This window comes from Palaemon carinicauda, chromosome 44 (genome assembly GCF_036898095.1).
Source record: "Palaemon carinicauda isolate YSFRI2023 chromosome 44, ASM3689809v2, whole genome shotgun sequence".
NCBI classification, from domain to species: Eukaryota; Metazoa; Arthropoda; class Malacostraca; order Decapoda; family Palaemonidae; genus Palaemon; species Palaemon carinicauda.
Genome location: NC_090768.1, coordinates 1,949,233 through 1,972,825, shown reverse-complemented (window position 1 = coordinate 1,972,825; position 23,593 = coordinate 1,949,233). Strand labels below are relative to the sequence as shown.

Below are 23,593 nucleotides of genomic sequence, written 5' to 3'. Positions count from 1 at the left end.
GAGATGAGGGCCATATTCAGTTCACAGAAGTGGGAGAACAATCTTTTTCTTGATCCAACATTTTTCTCTAAGAACGAGCTACCCACCAAGAGATGGGGTCCCTGGAGAATCTGCCCTCTGAAGGAAGATGTCTCGCTGTGTCCAGCGGAGTGTCTAAAGGTCTATCTTCGAAGAACTTCAGACTTCAGGGGAGGACAGCTCTTTAAAGGAGAAACTTCAGGATCAAATCTATCCCTAAAACAACTTAGGGCAAAAATCACCTATTTTATTCGCAGAGCGGATCCTGACAGTACACCCGCAGGTCATGATCCAAGGAAAATCGCTTCATCATTGAACTTTTTTCAGTATATGGATTTTGAGCGTCTTCGCTCATACACTGGATGGAAGTCATCCAGAGTGTTCTACAAGCATTATGTGAAGCAAGTGCATTAACTCAAGCGTTACGTGTTGGAGGCAGGTAGTGTACTAAAATCTGTCATCTAGTGCTGCGATGAACAGTGAATTGATTGGGACCATCAATTATACGGGTGAATGTGTTGACACCTCTCAGTGCAATACTTTTGAAGTGTGTCACCATGGTGACACTATGGACTGTTCTAATTATTTGAGGTGAAGAAACATATAGATACCACTTGTGCCGTGTGTACTTACACAGTGTGAATAGACATTCAACATCACAGAAATTCATATTAGAAAATTTATAGAATTTTCAAATTAATGGTGGCATTAATAAAGTTTTCCCTTTCAGGTGAAAACAACAAATTTCCGTGTCATGATTGATTATTATGTTTCTTATTACATATATTAACATTTATGTTATACCTGTTACCTTATGTTGGTCATTTATTGCCAATAAATATTATTAATATGTATTTGCGTCTTATTTCGCCCTACAATTGATTTTTAATAAAATATATCAGAGTTTTCTTACCCTTAATAAAACTGCATATATTTACTTATGAACAATATGTATAGCTAATACCCTTGTTTTTATATGTGATGCAAACATTATCTAGTAATGTTTGTTCCAGTACGTTATACAAACAGTGAGACCTGTATGTAGTTGATGCTATGTTTGTTTATACATTATATGCAAACCTTGAGACTCCTTTCCCATGTCTAGTATGACTCTTCCCTGCGGGGGGGCAGGAAGCACTAACATGGTTTATGTTTAGCAATAATGACGTATAACGGTAACGTCATATGTCTTAATGGTCTGGATGACCATAGGAAAAAATTGTCCCAAGGTCAAGGCACTTTAAAAATCCACAGATACAGTACTTTCTCGTAATTCTCTGCTAAGCTTCCATCAGGAGGACATTGGCTTGAGCCCAAAAAACAGATTTTGAGCGAAGCGAAAAATCTATTTTTGGGTGAGATAGCCATGTCGTCCTGATGGACCCGCCCTCCTTTTCTACAGAAAAGGCCTTGGCAGGATCCCTCCCGAAATTACTATATCTGTAGCACCATGCTCAACGCTACAAGGAATAATGCGCCATCTTGCATGCAGCGCCATCTGGATGCTCAATAGTAGTACGGGAGGAAGGGTACCTTGATAACGGCTCCCCTTCAATTTTTGCCACTTTCCTCCTCAAAGCGAAAACGCTATTCAGGGTGAAGATTACTATGTGTCGTATCATGATATACGTATCATGATATACGTCCCCTGATTTATGCGATATCCTTAAGTGAAATTTTAAGGACATTCGCGCCAGGAGTTAGAATTCTGGAGACCTAAAGGTAAATTCTCTGGGTATATCACTGTAGCAAATATACCTTAGAAAGCTACTTATAGGAACCTTCCATCAGGATGACGTGGCTATCTCACCCAAAAGTAGATTTTTCGCTTCGCTCAAAATCTGTTATATATATATATATATATATATATATATATATATATATATATATATATATATGTATATATATATATATATATATATATATATATATATATATATATATATATATGTATATCTGTATATAAATAGATAGCTAGATAGATAGATAAAAACTTGATAGGTTTTGAATTTCTGCATTGCTTGTTGTCCACAAAATTACAGTACAGTAGTTCATATTATGGTGATACAATATTCAGGAACGGGAACTGGAACAGTGGAAAGTGCCCCACTGTGAAAAGCTAAATGTTTTGGAGCAAAATTGTTTTATTCTTTATTTTTATACTGTATTTTTTTTTGCAGATGTTAATGAATGCTTGGAAAGTTCTACCAGGCTTTGTGCACACACCTGTGTAGATAAGGATATTGGCTATGAGTGTCTATGCACTGATGGTTTTAAGGTCAACCCAACAGATTCTAAGTTATGTGATGACATTAATGAATGTGAAGACTATCCATGCCCACATATCTGTTACAACACTGTTGGTTCATATAAATGTGCTTGTGCTGAAGGATATATTTCCGAACAGGAAGGCCACAAATGCAGAGCTAATTCAAGTAAGTTACAGTATTTTTTCAATCATTAGTACTTTCCTCAAATATGTTGTAAATTACATACTGTACTTTGTATTGTCAGTGCAATGAGTGTGATTTTATTCTGTCAATTCAAGGTACGTATTTACTATTTTACAACTTGTACAGTATTTTGTTTTTCGTATCGGAGAGAACGAACTTCAACTCAAGTTTAGAGAGACTGATTATTAACTATATTTATAATGCCATTGTTATTAGGTGTGTTTTCTGTTGTGTATAATATCTAAATAGGCCATTATTTTCAGTGAGGAAACAATCAATAGTTGCCCTACTCACCTACAGTACTTGCACTCAAGTTCATCTTGTTGTTTTACATTCAGTTTAGCTCCATTTCATCATCTGTCAGCATTTTTTTTTCTTTTTTATTGGTTTCAGCTTACACTATTTTTTCTACTTTATGTTTGCCATTGGTTTAATTATTTCATGATGTCTGGATGTCAGCAGCCTCCAGGAATCTGTGCTTCTAAGTCATTGTTGTTTAATGGAGTGGTTTGATTTATTTTTTTATGAACCTCCCCTGATATATTATAATGCTTTTGTCTTTGGAAGCTTGGTATGTTGACATTGCCCCTTAGAATGGAAAAAAATTCTTGTTTACTTTCCTCCCAATATACTATACTAATGCATCTAGAGAAGTTGAGACCTACCAGCTCCTAATAACAACAGCATGCATAGCCTTTTTTTATTGTTTCTTCAGTCTTTGTGTCAACTTGGGTCAGTGTAGATGTGTTGTCCAATTTTACAGGTTTTTTTTATTTATTTTAATAATTTAAAGATGTCTTCTCTTGGATTTGTTAGCAATTGCTGCTTAGTTGTGCAAAGGAGGGATTATCCACTTCATAGTAACAAACAAACCTTATGTCTGATGAACTAAATTTATATCAAGTCTCTCTCTCTCTCTCTCTCTCTCTCTCTCTCTCTCTCTCTCTCTCTCTCTCTCTCTCTCTCTCTCTTTTGATCAATCGATCGAGCAGAAATATGTTTCTTTTGTTATTAGTTTTTTCTTTATCGTATACCTTATGAATTATGCATTATAGAATACTACTTCAAAGGAAACAAATGTATATTTTCATTACATTTCTGTATAACGAAAAGTCCATTATTACTGACAAGAAGTTTTATATCTTTCGACGGCTATGTATCATGGAATTAATACGGAAGCACATAGTCACTTAAATGAATATAAAGTTAGTTTACACATAGAATAACGGTGGTTTACCATTATTTAGAGAAAATTATGTAAACAAATTTCTGAAAAATTATCACAATGAATGGGAAAAATATTTTGGTTGTTTAGAGTGAAATTCAATAGAAAATAAAGCAAACTTTTGAAAAATTTATTCTGTAATTAGCAGTAACACAAGTAAACATGGAAATGCAGGTTATTATAGAGCATGTATATCCGATGGTGACAAATCTTTTATAAAGCGTATCCGTTGCCTCCTAGTGAAAGGGTGAAAAAATTAAAGTGTAGGTCTTGGTATTACATCTTTTATTCTTTTATCATAATGTAGTCTTATAAGAGGAGTGGATAGACAAAAGATGTTAGATATTTCGTGCAAGGAGAATGGTCGAAAGATTTTGAAGAAAGAAAGTGTAAAATGACAGTGAGGGTAGTATAATTTGAGGCTGAAAAGTTTAGTGTATTTTACTCTGCCAGTGGCAAGGAGGTTAAGGGGTCGGGTGAGGCATGACACCAAAAGCATTGGCACAGGCACTCATCTGGATGGCTGCATTGGCAAAGGGGATTGCTGCATTTACAGTAGGGATTAAGAATGTCAGCTCTCCTTTGCCAATGTACCAAACCAGTTTGAAGTACAAAAGGAACTACGTCCACCCAGCCATCCCTTACAACAGCCTCAGACGCAACTACGAGGTCCACCATACTGAAATGCGGAATTAAGAATGATGCAGTTCACAACACAAAGTCTTTCCTACCCCTCTTCACAAGCAAAAGGAGATTTGTCATGTGTCATAAAAGCTATTCATTTATATCGTATCACAATTGTTTCCAAGAACTAGATATTTATCACCTATTTTAGAGGAAGGGAATATATATTCATATGTGTGAATATCTATATGCGTGAGTGTAGGTAACAAGTAATAAATAATGTTTTCTTTTCTTCTAAGTGCAGTATAAAGAAATATTCAGTACACAAATTATTGGATGTTGGAAATCTACTGCCTATTTTCTCTCTCTCTCTCTCTCTCTCTCTCTCTCTCTCTCTCTCTCTCTCTCTCTCTCTCTCTCTCTCTCTCTCTCTCTCTCTCATCAGTAGATAATTTTACTTTATAGTGAAATATTTCATTGACTACTTGATTTTTCAATATTAATCTTACCCGATAATCATGTAGCTGTCAACTCTGTTGCCGACAGAAATCTACGGTCGGGATACGCCAGCGATCGCTATACAGGTGGGGGTGAACACCACAGCGCCATCTGTGGTCAGGTACTCCAGTACTTCTTGTCAACACCACCTCAATTTTTCCTCTGTCGTGCCTCCGGCTAGACCTACATGGATACGCTGTTGATTCTGGAGTTATTGCTCACGATTTGGTGATGTATTTGCTCTAGAGTTTAGCCTTCGCTATTCAGGAAGCTATATCATTAGCTTAGCAAGTTTTTGGAATTAATTTGATTTAATTTTTGATTTAATTTTGGTACGAAGAGAGTATGAACTCTCTTTCACTTTTAAATGGCCGACCCTTCCCTTAGACGGAAGTGTTGGTGTCGAAGAGAGTATAGACTCTCTTAATTTTGCTTAACAAAGTTATAGATTTATTTTATATCTCTCCGCCTTTTATAGGCCTCTTTGATTAACTTCCTTTTATTATAAACTTATTAAAATTAATTTTTATATTTGTTTATATTCGACCTTTCCTAATAGTAGGCGGTCTTTTCTGGAACCGAAGTTAATTAACATTGAGCCCGTCATTTCGTTTTTACCTGTTAACATATTATTCTATTTTAATGTTTTTGAAAGAATTTCTTTGATAGTCTTGTACTGTTTTCAAAGTTGAACTAACGTTTTGTTTTGTCTCTGCAGTTGTTGACGTTCAGAACGTTCAACTTGCGCTCTATCGTTACGATAGAGAGAGAGTCTATCACGGTGTCACGTTGCAGTAAGAGTAAACCGATTCTAGCGTTTTGTTCATTCTTTCTTAGCTTAAATGGTTTTAATTCTAATAAAGGAACTTTTTATTTGGGAAATCTTTCAGTTTTTTCCTTTAACAATAATATGTTTTAACGATATATATAATTGGGCTCTTCTCTCAGGTGCTAAGTCAAGAGAGAGAGAGAGAGAGATAGAGACGGAGGGAGAGAGAGGAGGATAAACGTTTCGTTCAAGCGGGTAACGTTGTTATCGTTTTTGCTCTTCTCCCTAGTCTCTTTAGGGGAAGAAGGTAAACGTTTCTAGAGTTTTATTCTTGTTCTCAGGCTTTATGCGGTGAGAGATTTTAAACGTAGTTTATTTGATCTAGTGTTTAGTCTCTTTTCCAGCCACTGAATTATTTATCTTTCATTATGTTTTTCTGTTACATTGTAATACTGTTTTCGCAATTACTAACTTTTAATGAAGGATAGAATTGCGTGTTTCAGGTACAAACCACTTAAAGTTTCGAGTTCAGTGAAATAAGTGCAAACAGAAAATCAAAAGTGATAAAGTGATAAGCGCAAAGTGTTACAGTGTTGCGTTCGAGGGTTCGTCTGTTCGTGCCAGTTGTTCGCCTAGTCTGGGACCTCTTACAAGCTCCCAAGCCCAGGGGAGAAGTAATGTCGAAGGACTTATGGGTTCAGCAGGCCTTGATCGACGAACAGACGTTTCCCTCCGTGGTTTCGGGTGTTACCAACTCACGTAGCCGACGTGATCACCCCACCCACACAAAGATGAGAGAGCCCTTTTATTCCTCGTCTGCGGAAGAGGTTTCTCGCAGAAACCATGGACCAAATCTTGCAGCTTTTAAGTGCAAGTCGGTCCCTTCCGCGCAAGTCCAACTCCTAGGTGGTGCCATTAGCACTGGGTCAGTTCGGACTTGCTGCAGTACGACAACTGCACACCTCCCAGAGAGGCAAGGTGGTATCGCAACAGACAGTGACTCCGTCTGTTGCCGCACCAGCTGTTTTAGACCCTCAGTTTCAACGGACAGTAGCTCCGTTTGTTGTTGTCTTTCTTAAACTCTAGTGGTCTATGCTGCTGACAATGCAGTCTCAGCTTGCGGTGTTGATGCAGGAGTTTCAGGCAGAGAAGGTTAGCACACCTCCTCCTGCGAGCGCTCATGAGGCAGCCGCCTCAACTCCACCTCTGCGCAGTCCACCCTGCCAGACGTATGATGTTGAGGTTCCTCAACCTACCTCCACGCGTGAGCTGCCGCATTGGGAGTTGCCAGATACCAGCGCTGTGCAGCAACCTCCACTTTCCTTGAGGCAGGAGCCTCTTGCTAGGCGGCAACCTCCTCAACACTTGAGGCAGGAGCCTTATTATTATTATTATTATTACTATCCAAGCTACAACCCTAGTTGGAAAAGCAAGATGCTACAAGCCCAGGGGCTCCAACAGGGAAAAATAGCCCAGTGAGGAAAGGAAATAAGGAAATAAATAAATGAAGAGAACAAATTAACAATAAATCATTCTAAAATAAGAAACAACGTCAAAACAGACATGTCATATAATAAACTATCAAAAACATCAAATACAAATATGTCAAATAAACTATAAAAAGACTATGTCCGCCTGGTCAACAAAAAGCATTTGCTCCAACTTTGAACTTTTGAAGTTCTACTGATTCAACCACCCGATTAGGAAGATCATTCCACAACTTGGTCACAGCTGGAATAAAACTTCTAGAGTACTGCGTAGTATTGAGCCTCGTGATGGAGAAGGCCTGGCTATTAGAATTAACTGCCTGCCTAGTATTACGAACAGGATAGAATTGTCCAGGGAGATCTGAATTTAAAGGATGGTCAGAGTTGTGAAAAATCTTATGCAACATACATAATGAACTAATTGAACGACGGTGCCAGAGATTAATATCTAGATCAGGAATAAGAAATTTAATAGACCGTAAGTTTCTGTCCAACAAATTAAGATGAGAATCAGCAGCTGAAGACCAGACAGGAGAACAATACTCAAAACAAGGTAGAATGAAGGAATTAAAACACTTCTTCAGAATAGATTGATCACCGAAAATCTTGAAAGACTTTCTCAATAAGCCTATTTTTTGTGAAATTGAAGAAGACACAGACCTTATATGTTTCTCAAAAGTAAATTTACTGTCGAGAATCACACCTAAAATTTTGAAAGAGTCATACATATCTAAAGAAATATTATCAATACTGAGATCCGGATGTTGAGGAACCACCGTCCTTGACCTGCTTACAATCATACTTTGAGTTTTGTTAGGATTCAACTTCATACCCCATAATTTGCACCATGCACTAATTCTAGCTAAATCTCTATTAAGGGATTCACCAACCCTAGATCTACATTCAGGGGATGGAATTGATGCAAAGAGAGTAGCATCATCTGCATATGCAACAAGCTTGTTTTCTAGGCCAAACCACATGTCATGTGTATATAGTATGAAAAGTAATGGGCCAAGAACACTACCCTGTGGAACACCGGATATCACATTCCTATAATCACTATGGTGCCCATCAACAACAACTCTTTGAGATCTATTACTTAAAAAATCAGTAATAATGCTAAGAAACGACCCACCCACTCCCAACTGTTTAAGTTTGAAAACAAGGGCCTCATGATTAACACGGTCAAAGGCAGCACTAAAATCAAGGCCAATCATACGAACTTCCCGACCACAATCAAGGGATTTCTGTACAGCATTGGAGATTGTAAGAAGGGCATCACATGCTCCAAGGCCTTTACGAAAACCAAATTGCAAACTAGGGAGTAGATGATTACCTTCAGCAAACCTATTAAGACGTTTTGCCAGAAGACGTTCAAAAACTTTAGATAATATGGGAGTTATGGAAATTGGGCGGTAATCAGTGGGACTTGAGCTACCACAAACACATTTACATAGAGGAGTAACATTACCAATTCTCCAACTAGTGCTAAAAGCTCCTCTTCTTGCTAACTTGCGCAAAATAACAGATAACTTTGGAGCTAAGAAATCTGCTGTCTTTATAAAAAACAAAGGAAAAATACCATTTGGGTCTACACCTCCATAAGCATCAAGGTCCATCAACAGAGCTTTAATCTCACGAGATCGAAAAGCTAAACTAGTTAGTTTAGCCTCAGGAAAACAGGAATGAGGAAGTTCAAGTTTTTCATTACTCTGTTTACTGTCAAAAACATCAGCCAAAAGGGTTGCCTTTTCCTTTGGACAGTGAGTGACTGAGCCATCTGGTTTAAGTAAAGGAGGAACTGTTGCATCTACACCAAAGAGTGCAGATTTAAGGGTAGACCACCATTTATGTTCCTGAGTTGTACCAGAAAGTGTTTCTTTTATGGTTAAATTGTACTCCTTTTCAGTTGAGGCATAAACTCTCTGAGCAAAAGCTCGAAGCTGAGTATAGTTGTTCCAGGTCAAATCTGATCTGTTACCCTTCCAAAGTTGATAGGCCTCCTGCTTCTCCAAAAAAGCACGTCTACAATCATCATTGAACCACGGTTTGTCCTTCATTCGGTACCTTAGCACACGAGAAGGGATACGCCTATCAATTATGTTGACTAGATTCTCATTCAAAGGGATAACAGGATCTACACTATTATATAATTGTGACCAATTCAAGCACAAAAGATCATGTAAAATCCCATTCCAGTCTGCTTGGGATTTCATATAAATTTTACAAGAATATGATATATCAGGGACAGGCTGCTCAGTCTTCACTAATAATGAAATCAAGGCATGATCAGATGTCCCGACTGGAGAACCAACCTTACCAGTTATAACGCCAGGGGAGTCAGTGTATACAAGGTCCAAGCAATTACCAGACCTGTGAGTAGCTTCATTTATGATTTGCTCACAGCCTGATTCAGAGGCAAAGTCTAAAGCTCTTAAGCCATGGCGATCGGTAGGAGAGATAGAACTTAACCACTCCCTATGGTGAGCATTAAAATCACCAACAAAGACAAAAGAAGCCTTTCTATCATCTTCTTGTATCTTAGCCATAATGGTAAGAAGACAATCGAAGATAGAATCATCCATGTCTGGATTCCGGTAGATCGAACATAAATAAAAGTTGTTATGCCTGCCACAAACTTTTATTACCTGAATCTCATGACATCCACATTGATAGCAGGACTTATGAGAAGCAGGGTACTCTGTCCTAATATACACCGCCATTCCCCTGGCCCTAGGGATGGCATCACGTTTCAACATTATTGGCTTCTTAAAACCAGTTATAAGGAGCTCAGATGAGTGCCTCATATTAGAAACCAAAGTTTCTGAGCACAAAAGAATATCATACTGTCTGGACGCAACTGTAAGGTCTTGGATATTTGCATGAAGACCACGAATATTGCAATACAGAAGACGACATTGACGAAATCTAGGACGTACTGGTCCCGGATTTCGCTCAATGTCTCCAGACAGCATAAGAATTAATAGAAATAAAAAAGAGACATCATACTTAAAAACTAGATTAACAAGAATTATAACAAAAACAATACGTACAGAATTATAAACAAAGTGATTGATGATACCCATAGACTATAGTAAAAAGTCGGAAAAACTGGTCAACATGGAGGAGCCGATACACCATGCAAGGCTAAATACCCTCCAGGATAGCCACTTCAACTGAAGGGAGGACAGTAAGGATGGTTTTGAGAAGAAAAAGAATCAGAAAAAGGAAAAGACAACCTCTTGATAAACCACCAGGCATCCATGGCCCTTCTATTAAGGCTGCCCAACACACCATTTCAAAAAAACAAGAGGAAGAAAAAAAAATAAGATAGAATAGTGTGCCTGAGTGTACCCTCAAGCAAGAGAACTCCAACCCAAGACAGTGGAAGACCATGGTACAGAGGCTATGGCACTACCCAAGACTAGAGAACAGTGGTTTAATATTGGAGTGTCCTTCTCCTAGAAGAGCTGCTTACCACAGCTAAAGAGTCTCTTCTACCCTTACCAAGAGGAAAGTACACTGAACAAATTGCAGTACAGTAATTAACCCCTTGGGTGAAGAAGTGTTAAGTATCTCATTGTTGTCAGGTGTATGAGGAAAGACGAGAATATGTAAAGAATAGGCCAAACTATTCTGTGTAAGTGTAGGCAAAGAAAAAATAAGCCGTGACCAGAGAGAGCGATCCAATGCATTACTGTCTGGCCAGTTAAAGGATCCAATACCTCTCTAGTGGTAGTATCTCAACGGGCGGCTGGTGCAGCAACCTCCTCTACCCTTGAGGCAGGAGCTTCATGTGTTGCGACAACCTCCTCCATCCTCGAGGCAGCAACCTCTTGCGTTGCGGCAACCTCCACCATCCTTGAGGCAGCAACCTCAACTCTTGCGGCAGCCACCTCCACTCTTGAGGCAAGAACCTCAACTCTTGAGGAACCTCATGCTATGAGGCAGCCGCCTCAACGCATGCAGCAACCGCATTCTTCACAGCATGAGCCTCTCTCTGCGCAGCTACCTCCTCAACCCTTGAGGCAGACGCAACTCTTGAGGCAGGAACCTCACAGGAGCCTCATGCTATGCGGCATCCTCCTCAAACCATGAGGCAGGAGCCTCATGCTATGCGGCATCCTCCTCAACCCATGAGGCAGGAGCCTCATGCTATGCGACATCCTCCTCTACCCATGAGGCAGCCTCATGCTTTGCGGCATCCTCCTCAACCCATGAGGCAGGAGCCTCATGCTATGCGGCATCCTCCTCAACCCATGAGGCAGGAGTCTCATGCTATGAGGAGCCTCATGCTATGCGGCATCCTCCTCAAACCATGAGGCAGGAGCCTCATGCTATGCGGCAACCGCCTCAACCCATGAGGCAGGAGCCTCATACTATGCGGCATCCTCCTCAACGCATGCGGCATAAGCCTCATCCCTTGCAGCTTGAGCCTCATCCCATGCAGCATGAGTCTCATACCATGCAGCATGAGCCTCATCCCATGCAGCATGAGCCTCATCCCATGCAGCATAAGCCGCACGCCATGCAACATGCTCTGCTTACCTTACAGCATGCTCTACATACAGCATGCTCTGCATACAGCATGCTCTGCATACCTTACCGCATGCTTCTCAGTCACACATCTTTGGTTGTTGCCAACTCACTAGACTGTCAAGCAGTTTCATAACGTTGCCTTCTAGTCTGCTGCTTTTGCACCAGTGAAACCCTCACTGAGAGAACTTAGCTTTTCTCGGATATGGTTCCTGTAGATGAGAAAGTGCTATTCTCCCTCCTTCTGATTTTCCCTTGAGGACTCTGTCATTTGGAGAGGAGCCTTTAGCTGCTTAGCCTCCTATGGACTTTTATTTAAGCATAGCATGCTTCCAGGGAGGGTAATGGTTCCACTTCAGTCGCTAACCCCGTCTGTTACCACACCTGCTCCCATAGACCTTGAGCTGTGTTGCAAGACATGCAGTCCAAGCGTAGTCCTTGTTAGAGGATTTTTTGTTTACGGAGTCAGTGTGTCACTGGGAAGACGTTCAACAACCAGCAGAAGTGACTTGTTGTGACGCAGTGCGGCAACCTCAGCAACCCGATAAGGAGTTGTCTGTACGACCCAGACAGTCTAGACAGCTTCGGGTTGTCACTGTACTTCCTCGCTTCCCCATGGTTGACAGTTCACAGACTGTGCAGCAGTACCATGATCTTGTGTCCGGCTCCGTCAGACGACTAGCTTTTAAGAGCTCCCACAAGTCGTCGCTGTCTGGAGATTCTCAGATGGACTATGGATCTGACCAAGGAACTGGGCCTCCTGGTCAATTTTGAGGAGTCCCAGCTCGTCCCATCCCAGACCATTGTCTACCTGGGTATGGATCTTCAGAGTCGAGCTTTTCGGGCTTTTCCGTCGGCCCCAAAGATATACTAAGCCCTAGATTGCATCCAGAGCATGCTGAGAAGGAACCGATGCTCAGTCAGGTAGTGGATGAGTCTAACAGGGACACTTTCATCGCTGGCCCTGTTCATCGAGTTAGGGAGACCCCACCTCCCCCCCTTCAGTATCATCTAGCGGCTCACTGGATAAAGGACATGACGCTAGAGACGATCTCAGTTCCTGTTTCCGAAGAGAGGAGGTCTACTCTCACGTGGTGAAAGAACAGCTTTCTTTTCAAGGAAGTCTACCTTTGGCTGCTCAGAAACCCGACCGCCGTCTCTTCTCTGACGCATCAGACACGGGCTGGGGTGCGACTTTGGACGGACAGGAATGCTCGGGAACATGGAATCAGGAGCTAAGGACACTTCACATCTATTGCAAGGAGCTGTTGGCGGTTCATCTGGCCTTGATAAACTTCAAGTCCCTCCAGCTTAACAAGGTGGTGGAGGTGGACTCTGACAACACCACAGCCTTGGCTTACATCTCCAAGCAGGGAGGGACTCATTCGTGGAAGTTGTTCTAGATCGCAAGGGACCTCCTCATCTGGTTAAAAGATCGAAAGCTCACGCTGGTAACGAGGTTCATTCAGGGCGATATGAATGTCATGGCAGATCGCCTTAGCCGGAAGGGTCAGGTCATCCCCACAGAGTGGACCCTTCACAAGAATGTTTGCAGCAGACTTTGGGCCCTGTGGGGTCAGCCAACCATAGATCTGTTCGCTACCTCGATAACCTAGAGGCTCCCGTTGTATTGTTCTCCGATTCCAGACCCAGCAGCAGTTCACGTGGATGCTTTTCTGCTGGATTGGTCCCATCTCGACCTGTATGCATTCCCGCCGTTCAAGATTGTCAACAGGGTACTTCAGAAGTTCGCCTCTCGCAAAGGGACACGGCTGACGTTGGTTGGCTCCGCTCTGGCCCGCGAGAGAATGGTTCATAGAGGTACTGCAATGGCTGGTCGACATTCCCAGGACTCTTCCTCTAGGAGTGGACCTTCTACGTCTACCTCACGTAAGAAGGTACATCCAAACCTCCACGCTCTTCGTCTGACTGCCTTCAGACTTTCGAAAGACTCTCAAGAGCTAGGGGCTTTTCGAAGGAGGCAGCCAGAGCGATTGCCAGAGCAAGGAGGATATCCACTCTCAGAGTCTATCAGTCTAAAGGGGAAGTCTTCCGAAGCTGGTACAAGGCCAATGCAGTTTCCTCATCCAGTACCACTGTAACCCAGATTGCTGACTTCCTTTTACATCTAAGGAACGTAAGATCCCTTTCAGCTCCTACGATTAAGGGTTACAGAAGTATGTTGGCAGCGGTTTTCCGCCACAGAGGCTTGGATCTTTCCACCAACAAAGATCTACAGGACCTCCTTAGGTCTTTTAAGACCTCAAAGGAACGTCGGTTGTCCACTCCAGGCTGGAATCTAGACGTGGTCCTAAGGTTCCTTATGTCATCAAGATTTGAACCTCTCCAATCAGCCTCTTTTAAGGACCTCACATTAAAAACTCTTTTCCTCGTGTGCTTGACAACAGCTAAAAGAGTAAGTGAGATCCACGCCTTCAGCAGGAACATAGTTTTCACATCTGAAACGGCTACATGTTCCTTGCAGCTCGGTTTTTTGCTAAAACGAGCTTCCTTCACGTCCTTGGCCTAAGTCGTTCGAGATCCCAAGCCTGTCCAACTTGGTGGGGGACGAACTGGAGAGAGTACTTTGCCCAGTTAGAGCTCTTAGGTACTATCTAAAAAGGTCATAACCTTTACGAGGACAATCAGAAGCCTTATGGTGTGCTATCAAGAAGCCTTCTCTTCCAAGGTCTAAGAACTCAGTTTCTTACCTATTCAGGCTCCTGATTAGGGAAGCACATTCTCATCTGAAGGAAGAAGACCTTGCTTTGCTGAAGGTAAGGACACATGAAGTGAGAGCTGTGGCTACTTCAGTGGCCCTCAAACAGAACCGTTCTCTGCAGAGTGTTATGGATGCAACCTATTGGAGAAGCAAGTCAGTGTTCGCATCATTCTATCTCAAAGATGTCCAGTCTCTTTACGAGAACTGCTACACCCTGGGACCATTCGTAGCAACGAATGCAGTAGTAGGCGGGGGCTCAGCCACTACATTCCCATAATCCCATAACCTTTTTAACCTTTCTCTTGAATACTTTTTATGGGTTGTACGGTCGGCTAAGAAGCCTTCCACATCCTTGTTGATTTGGCGGGTGGTCAATTCTTTCTTGAGAAGCGCCGAGGTTAAAGGTTGTGATGAGGTCCTTTAGTATGGGTTGCAGCCCTTTATACTTCAGCACCTAAGAGTCGTTCAGCATCCTAAGAGGACCGCTACGCTCAGTAAGAAAGACGTACTTAATAAAGGCAGAGTAATGGTTCAAGTCGTCTTTCTTACCAGGTACTTATTTATTTTATGTTATTTTTGAATAACTAATAAAATAAAATACGGGATACTTAGCTTCTTTGTTAACATGTATGCTGGTCTCCACCCACCACCCTGGGTGTGAATCAGCTACATGATTATCGGGTAAGATTAATATTGAAAAATGTTATTTTCATTAGTAAAATAAATTTTTGAATATACTTACCCGATAATCATGATTTAATTGACCCACCCTTCCTCCCCATAGAGAACCAGTGGACCGAGGAAAAAATTGAGGTGGTGTTGACAAGAAGTACTGGAGTACCTGACCACAGATGGCGCTGTGGTGTTCACCCCCACCTGTATAGCGATCGCTGGCGTATCCCGACCGTAGATTTCTGTCGGCAACAGAGTTGACAGCTACATGATTATCGGGTAAGTATATTCAAAAATTTATTTTACTAATGAAAATAACATTTTTATATATTTTGAAGGCTATCTATCGTGGAACTATTACATAATCAGTTAGCAGTAACAAAATAAATACGCAAATATACAAATTAAACATCCAATTACCGGTTTAAAAAAAAAATATATCCGATAGTCGCAGATTTCGTATACAGCTACTGAGCGGGGATATGTTATTGCTGAATTTATATTTTTTATCTTTATCCAACCCTTTCACTTCCAATTATGTTTAACCTTTTCAGAGTTTTTTCAACATAATTTACTATTCACATTTTTTGACTTTTAAGCCTTTTTTGACTTTTAAGCCTTTTTTATGTTTCCATGCACAATTTGACTTTCTTAGTAAAACTTGTCATTTAGAGCTGGTACTGTAATAAAATTTACAATCAAGAAAATAGGTTACAGTATATGTTTTCAAGTTTCCCAGGGTGCCTTACGGGTTTTCAAGTACCCAGGGTTGCTTTGAAAATTTCACTCAAGCACATTCTCTATAGTCAATTCTGCTGCATCTGTTTCATGGATTAAATACCCACTGCTTATTTTTCTCACATATAATCATTGCCATCAGAATTATTGTAAATACTGAGCTAGTACAGTGGTAACATGTTTGCCTAGCATTCGTATGGTAGGAGATCGATCCCCGCCCGGGACCATGAGTGTAAGCTGTTTACTGGGGAGGCCACTGCTGTAGTTGGGCACCACAGTGGGGGATAGTGCTTGCCTGGCTGACATTCTGGTGATCATCTATTCTGATGAAACTGAAACCAGATATCTTTAACCTTTATAATGTTAATTATAGAAGTCTGCAATTGGCAGAACTTGGAGGATGTTTGTCTATTTACCTACTTTTACTCTTTCTGTTTATTATTTAATATTTTTTTTTATGATATATTCTATCTAAACGATATTGATTTATTAGGTTAGATCTTTGTATGAGTTTTTGGGTTTTAAATCTTCAATATAACTGCATTTAGACAATTTTATGATATTTTAGGACTTAGTTATGAAGGTTATCGTACCATATAAAAAAAACTAAAATATTTTTTTTCTACTTTTTCAGCTGCAAAACCAAAACTTATCTTTTCCAATCGTTACTTTATTCGACAAATTGGAATTGATGGGAAGAATAACACTCTATTGGTGGCTAATCTCACTAATGCTGTTGGACTGGACTATGACTATGAAGAAAATTGTATATATTGGTCAGATGTTACTCATCTTTCCTCCTCCGTGAAGAAAATGTGTAATGACAGCCAACCAAAGGTAGGATGATTGTAAGAAATGTCATGTTTGCATATCATCTAATGTATTGCTTTTTGAGTTCATTTGCTATATGTTATAAGATTAGCATTTTTATCTCCTATGCCCTCTGAAAATCACCAAACACATAAATTCTTAATTTTCATCTGTTTATGCCTATAATTTATTGCTATATATTTTATAGGATTTATATTTCATTCATTCCCTTTTGTGTCACAAATCCTAAATTTCTTTAGAATTAAATAATTTCAATGATCTTTTGTTAAAAACAGAAATTTTTGGGCTTATAAAAGCTTGAAATAGTAATTTTTGGGCTTATTAAAGCTCAAATTTATAAAGATCATCAAACAAAAGTAAATTATAAAAAAAAATGAAAAAAATTATCATAGATTTCTTTTTTTTATGTTTTTCCTACTATTACGGGGCTTATGGAACAGAACACCCATGATAGCTAAGTGATTACTGTATGTAGAACCTTCATATGAGGGAAATATTTAAGCATACATTCTTTAAGGAGGATTTTTCTAGACTTTTTGTATATTGGCTATTCTTTGCATTTCCTATCACTATACAGTATTTACTATTCATGTTGAATCATTTGATGTTCAGCTGTAAAAGCTTTACTCTATTTTGCAGGTACTGCACTCTGCAGTGCAAAGCCCTGATGGCATAGCCCTGGACTGGGTTGGCCGGAATCTCTATTGGTGTGATAAAGGAAAAGATACCATTGAAGTCTCAAAACTGGATGGTCAATACCGAAAAGTTCTCATTAATAAAGGATTACAAGATCCTCGTGCAATTGTTCTTGATCCTTACAATGGGTAAGCTAAGCGTACTTTGTGAAATTTTTTCTTTCATTGGCCGCCTCATTGTGCTACCAAGCCTTAACCTTACTTAACCTTAAAAAATATTCTCATAATATGAATTATTTTTCCAGTAAACTGATCCTAATACATTAGTTGAGGATGGACCAAAAATAGATAGTATATAAATATAGAATTTATTTAATGAATAATACCCTGGTAAGGATTTGCATGGTGCCATTCTTTTATGATAAAAGTCTTTTAATATGAGAGACTAAACAAGAATGTTTGTTGGGACTGGAAGTGATGAGGGCACATTGTATCTGTGAAACTCCCCTGATGTCCATAGTGCTTCTCACTCTCGAAGCTGTTTAAATTAAAAAAATTCCCATTTCATTACCTGGCAAAAGAATTCTTCCTTCTCCAGTCAAGTGTTGAGTTACTTTGTCAGTTATGACAACTAAATGGGCATTGGTATGCCATAATTCTTTTGTTTTTTCTGTTCTCTTGTTGCATTTGCGTATTTAAGACATTATTTTACCTGTGATTCAGATTGTTTTTTTTTGTGATTTAGGATTTTTATACATTTCAATGGGAAATTTCTTCTTTTTAATTACAATGATTGCTGGTGTTAATGGTTCAAGTACTTTGTGAAGATGGGCCAGGCCCAGGACTGTTTTTTTTTTTTTAATTGTTTTGAAGTATGCAGTTCTCTTACAGTTCCTTTTCTTAAGAGTGATCAGATAATAAAAAAAACCACATTCCTACTTCAAAAATTTAAAGAAAATTAATGTTTAGTTCAGAAGGAAATCGAGAGAATACTAGGCTAGTTAACTCCTTGATTACGAGGCTCTGGATCCGCTACGCAAGCTGTATACGAGATTTGTCACCATTAGATATACTTGCTCCCTTACTCTATAATATCCTACATTTCCATGTTTATTTCTTTTATTGCTTATCACAGAATAAATTTGTTAAAAGTTTGCTTTATTTTCCATTGTATTTTACTCTAAACAACCCCAAAAAAATTTCCATTTATTGTGAAGTGATTTTAGAATAATTTTTCAGATTTTTTTTATATAATTTTCTCCAAAATAATGGTAAAGCACTGATTTTGTGTAAAAAAAAATTCATGTCCATGGAAGCGGCTATGGTATTATGTAATTCCACAATAAATAGCCTTCAAGTGATATCAAACTACTTGTCAGTAATAATGGACTTTATGTAGTACAGGAATGTAATGAAAATATCCACTTGTTTCCTGTAACACAAGAAGTATTCTATAATGTATAATTTTTAAGATATAGATAAAATTCTGACCCACACAAACACACACACACAGACTGAAAAACAAAGGGATATGATCTGCTCACACAGTAGTACACATATTGCCATACACTGCCATTTGATCCCAATACAGTACTGCACTTGAGAATGGGAAATTACAAGGAAAGATTACAAGAAATTTTTTAGTTTAATGGTACACATTGACATTTAACCAGCTTAGAGAGAGAAGCAATATGAATACTGTATCAAGTAAGTATAGAAATAAGTAATTTTATTACAGTATTAACTCAGTTTACGAGTAACTTTGAATACTGTACTAGAAAATCAGTATGCAAGCATAAAAATTCAAATTAGTTTACTAGCATTGTACCAGGACTTGTATGCAGCAAAAGATTTTTTCTGTGTGCACATAATTTGTGGACAAGAACTAACAAGATTAACATACGATGCACAGAAATCAGTCACTCAGTACTTATATGCCAGCCCTGGAGTATTCACAGGCTTTTTACCCCGTTTTTTTGTGCACGAGCTTGTAGCACCTCGGCCCTTGCTCAGAGCCTAACTCTTCCACACTCTGAGCAGCACATCTTTGGAATTGTGTTTCGTACAGTTATGACCGCTGTGGTTGCTGTTGTTTATCGTAAAGACATTTTGTACTGAATTGAAGGGTTAACATTATTGTGATAATAGATCTCCCGGATCATTAAGAGAGATGGTAAGAATAAGGAAAATGCAGTATTACGGGAGAAGTGAAATTATTGCGAAGCCTGAACTAGGTATGCGTGCGGCCGACCTACCAAAACTTTACATTCAGGGTACATCATCCACCATCACAACTCTGAACAATAAAGAAGATATCAAATCATATGGCAATGCAAAACCAGTGCTGACTTTGATGAATCAACGGCAACATGTTCTTAATGTTGAAAGGTTTCTGCTTGTCTAGACTGATGAGAAGCCTTTAGTGATACAATTACTGAAAACATTATCAATAAAAAGACAATGGCATTGGAGCTGCATAATGTAGGGTATCAAGGAAATGGGGAGGAGATTTCAACTGTGGGGGAGGAGGAGAGACATAGTGACAAACTTCAAGCTTCAAGTTAAATTAGAGAGATGTTCAAAATGGGGTAAACCCTTGACAAGATTTTGCTGAAACATATCTTCCAGATAAGGCTTCGGCAGGAATAGTAGTAAATTTGTATACCAACAATGCTATGTCATATTTTCATACCCTTTTAAAGGAAAGAAAGAAGCTGTTGTCACCAGATAGATTCCTTGTCAAAACTGAATGTAAGAGGGTTAGAAAAGACGACGTGTCCAGAAAGCGCAAATTAAGGGATTCAGTTAGTAATAGAGAAAGTTATTCAAGAGAACAAACTCCTTATAAAGTTCTTGTGAAGGTAGATTCTCCCTCCAAACAGTAACCTCCTCCTCCTCCTCTCTTGTCACCTCACACCAACCACGACTTTCCTCAAATGTAAAGTGCAAGTAATGTGTCAATATTTCTACTTTAAATTGTGAATACTTTTTTGGGCTCAAGCCATGTCGTCGTGATGGAAGGTTCCTATTGGTAGCTTACTAAAGAATATTTGGCTACAGTGATATTCCCAGAGAATTAACCTTTAGGTCTCCAGAATTCTAACTCCTGGCTCGAATATCCTTAAAATTTCACTTAAGGATATCGCATAATATCAGGGGACGTATATCTTGATACGACACATAGCAATCTTCACCCCCAATAGCGTTTTCGTTTTGAGGGCAAAGAGTGGTGAAAATAGAAGGGGAGCTGTTATCAAGGTTACCCTTCCTCCCTTACTATTACGAGTATCCAAGATGGCGCTCATTCCTATTTTAGTAGCGATTGCGCACGGTGATTTTCCCTGTTATCTAACGTTTTTGATCGTTATTGACAGGATTTAATATGCAATCTCCAGCTGCTTGTGCCTCTGGAAAGTTGAGTATTTTATCTTTACAGTGTATAATTTTTGGCTCCTGCTTCACAGTGAAATTAGCTTTATGTGTTTTGGAGCTTGGCCAGTCACTGGAGGCGCCATAGGCGCTGTCGTTCGTTATGCATGTGTTATTTAGTTAGCAGAATGACATTCCCAGTGGTAATAGCATTAGTAAATTATGAAAGCTATTTAGGCACAATTATACTAGTAAAGATATTTTATGCATACAAATTTCCTCTTCCTTATGTCGATCTTATACGTTAGAGTTTCGGTGATTTAGGTAACCGAGATCTCGCCCTTCGCTAGGCTACCTAGCCTACGCGCTTTAGTATACTTTCATTATCCCCGGTTACCCTCATGTATCGTTTTATCAATTCAACTGGAGATAGTATATCTCCTAGAATTATTTATATAACTCGATACTCGTCTCCTGTGGAGATTTAAGGGTAATCCCTTCTTCCCTCTGAGTGCCGCCATAGGCGACAACCCTATCTTGGTCTTGCCATAGAGTAGTTCACTCAGACTTGACTAGGCTAGTGTTTTCTGTCTCCCACCCTTACCGGCGAGTATGCCGGCTTGGGTTTTCAACAGAACCTCAGAGTATTCAGTTTTTCTGCTGGTGGCCGAGCGGCAGGGTGAGTAGTCACTCCCCTGCCGGATAAGTGCTGCCGGCATAGGAGGTTAAGCCTCCCTAGGCCGCACTTGATGTGGTAGTATGATGCCGCCACCTTCTCCCCTGCAGTCTAGAAGACTAGTCCTGTTTCGGCAGACCCTAGGCTGAAGAATAGATATTCTTTTGCCGCCTCGGATGGCGCCGATACTGAAACAATGTTTCACTCTTGTGTGGAAGTGGCGGCAATCCTGCCACCTCCTTCTACACTTGATACAGGACCCTTTTCCCTCCCCTCTTTGTCCTTTAGCGATGGCTTAGCTATCGCAATCCTGTGGCTGCTGTCCTGCAATCTCACCACTTGCCGGGTAGATTGTGGTGCCGGCCGGGGTCCTACATAAGCAGCTGTATAGTCACTCAGTCTTTCCCTTATGGACATAGGCTCCGGGAAAGGTTGTGACGGCTGCTGGTGGGAGACCCCTCCACTGCTGAGTGTTCTTCAGTCCTCTCTTGGACTGCCATCCACATTCCTGAAACCGGCAATGTCGGCAACGGATCTTGTGGCTGGATGGAAGCTTGAATGATGCATTCTCCCCTTCCATTTGAACCCTCATTCTAGAGGAAGGCAGTAAGGTTATATACCTACACCCTTATTTATTGTAAATATACATTTTAATAAGGCAGCCCTTCACTCCATGCTTTCTCTCTCTCTGTCAGCTAGTGCCGCCAGGTACTAACCAAGCCGGCGACATGCTGGCTGGACCGGTGCCGCCAGGTACTACCCAGCCGGCAACGTCCCGGCCGGACCGTGTCGCCTGGTGCTAGCCTAGCCAGCAACATGCCGGCTGAACTATAGTATATGATTATACAGTAGCCAGTATATTTGCAGTATGGTATATACTGCAGACAGAAAACTATAGTAGATATTATACAGTGGTTATTTTCCAACATACCTTGTGTATCCTTGCACAGTCTATTGCTGAGACCAATCCTATATTGAAATAATAGAATTCCTTCAATACTCTGATTAGAAATCAGTTAATAACTTAGCTCACAATATTAAATAATTTAAGAAGGGTCAGTAGTAGTATACACTTTTCTATCCCTAGAGGTTAGAACTCTTCTCTTTTGAGTTTGCTCTGATCAAGGAAACTCTATAACCTTAATATTGAGGGGAGGTCATAGCAATTGACTGGAAAGGATACACAAGTATGTGTCTTTCCTAATTTCTTTCTAGCTTACTATCCTAAGCTATAATGGTTAAAATATTATTATTAATATTTTGCATAATCTGTTTATCATGTGTGATAAACAACCGCATACTCATTTAATTTTCCTTTCTTTACTGGAGGAACCCCAGATGTAATGCGATGCGATTTTCTACAACCATGTGAGTAGGAACTTCTACAGTCACAAAGCGTGCAGGTCTCAAGCCCCCTGCACCATGATTACCGAAACCCTGCAGTACTAGGACCCCCAAGTCTGCAATATCTGTCGGACCTGGGTGACCGAAGGTTTCAACGACCCCAAGTCAACGGAGTCGAGGGATGCGACACGAGAAAATCTGCGCAAGTGGGTACGAGGGTTCCAAAAGAACTCTCTGGGACCATACCTAACCGATAGGATGCGTAGCTTGCTGTTCCCGAAAGCGGGTAGTGAAATTGAAGTGCCCCAAGCACGACCCGGACCTCCCTGCGTCCAGATTGCCATCGAGACGGATGTCAGTGAGGCGTTGCAAAGCATGGACATCCACCAGGAAGAAAGGATATTGGAAGTGTCTACGGACACTGAAAAGGATCTACTAAGGGATGATCCTGAGGAGGAGTCTACTCTACCTCCGGAAGATGATGATGATGTCGAGTCGTAGTTCCTTCCGTCTGTGCCGGCACCGGAGCCGTTACCCTCGACATCTTCAGCTTCTACCCCTCCATTGGACAACATGAGCCAGGCACTGGCCCATCTTACGGCCTTAATGGAGAACATTCGCAAGCAAGGCGAAGCAAGGGAAGCGAGACTTGAGAGAGAGCTCCCTGAAGCTCCACTTACCGCCTCCCGAGGGTCATACAAGCAACCCCGAGTCCAAAACCTCCCAACCTGCTCCAAAACCAATCCCTGGAGGTATGCGGAGTTTATGCCGATTACTAATGGCAAACTCTACATCTCGGAGAAGATGGGAGCCGTCCCCTTAGACGACATCCAGTTTTGGCCAAGCTTTAACGCTTACCCTGATTGCTTCATTCGACTGAAGCATGAACCAATGTCAAAAGAGGAGACGGAACCGAAGGAGGTCATGGTTTTCGACCACGATAAGGCACAGGCTCTCTTGTTGAGTAGCCTAAAAAAGGCGGGCTATTCAAATTTG

General features: G+C 40.4%; 1 protein-coding gene across 4 annotated transcripts in view; it reads left to right on the top strand.

The window, feature by feature from the left end:
• Positions 1-23,593, top strand: part of LRP1 (LDL receptor protein 1) — a 1,015,507-nt gene that overhangs the window by 664,002 nt on the left and 327,912 nt on the right. For all 4 annotated transcript variants that reach the window (XM_068367027.1, XM_068367026.1, XM_068367028.1 and 1 more), the window contains 3 exons: positions 2,199-2,453; positions 16,377-16,579; positions 17,213-17,397. In XM_068367027.1, the coding sequence (XP_068223128.1) occupies positions 2,199-2,453; positions 16,377-16,579; positions 17,213-17,397 (643 nt within the window). The remainder of the gene's footprint in view (positions 1-2,198; positions 2,454-16,376; positions 16,580-17,212; positions 17,398-23,593) is intronic.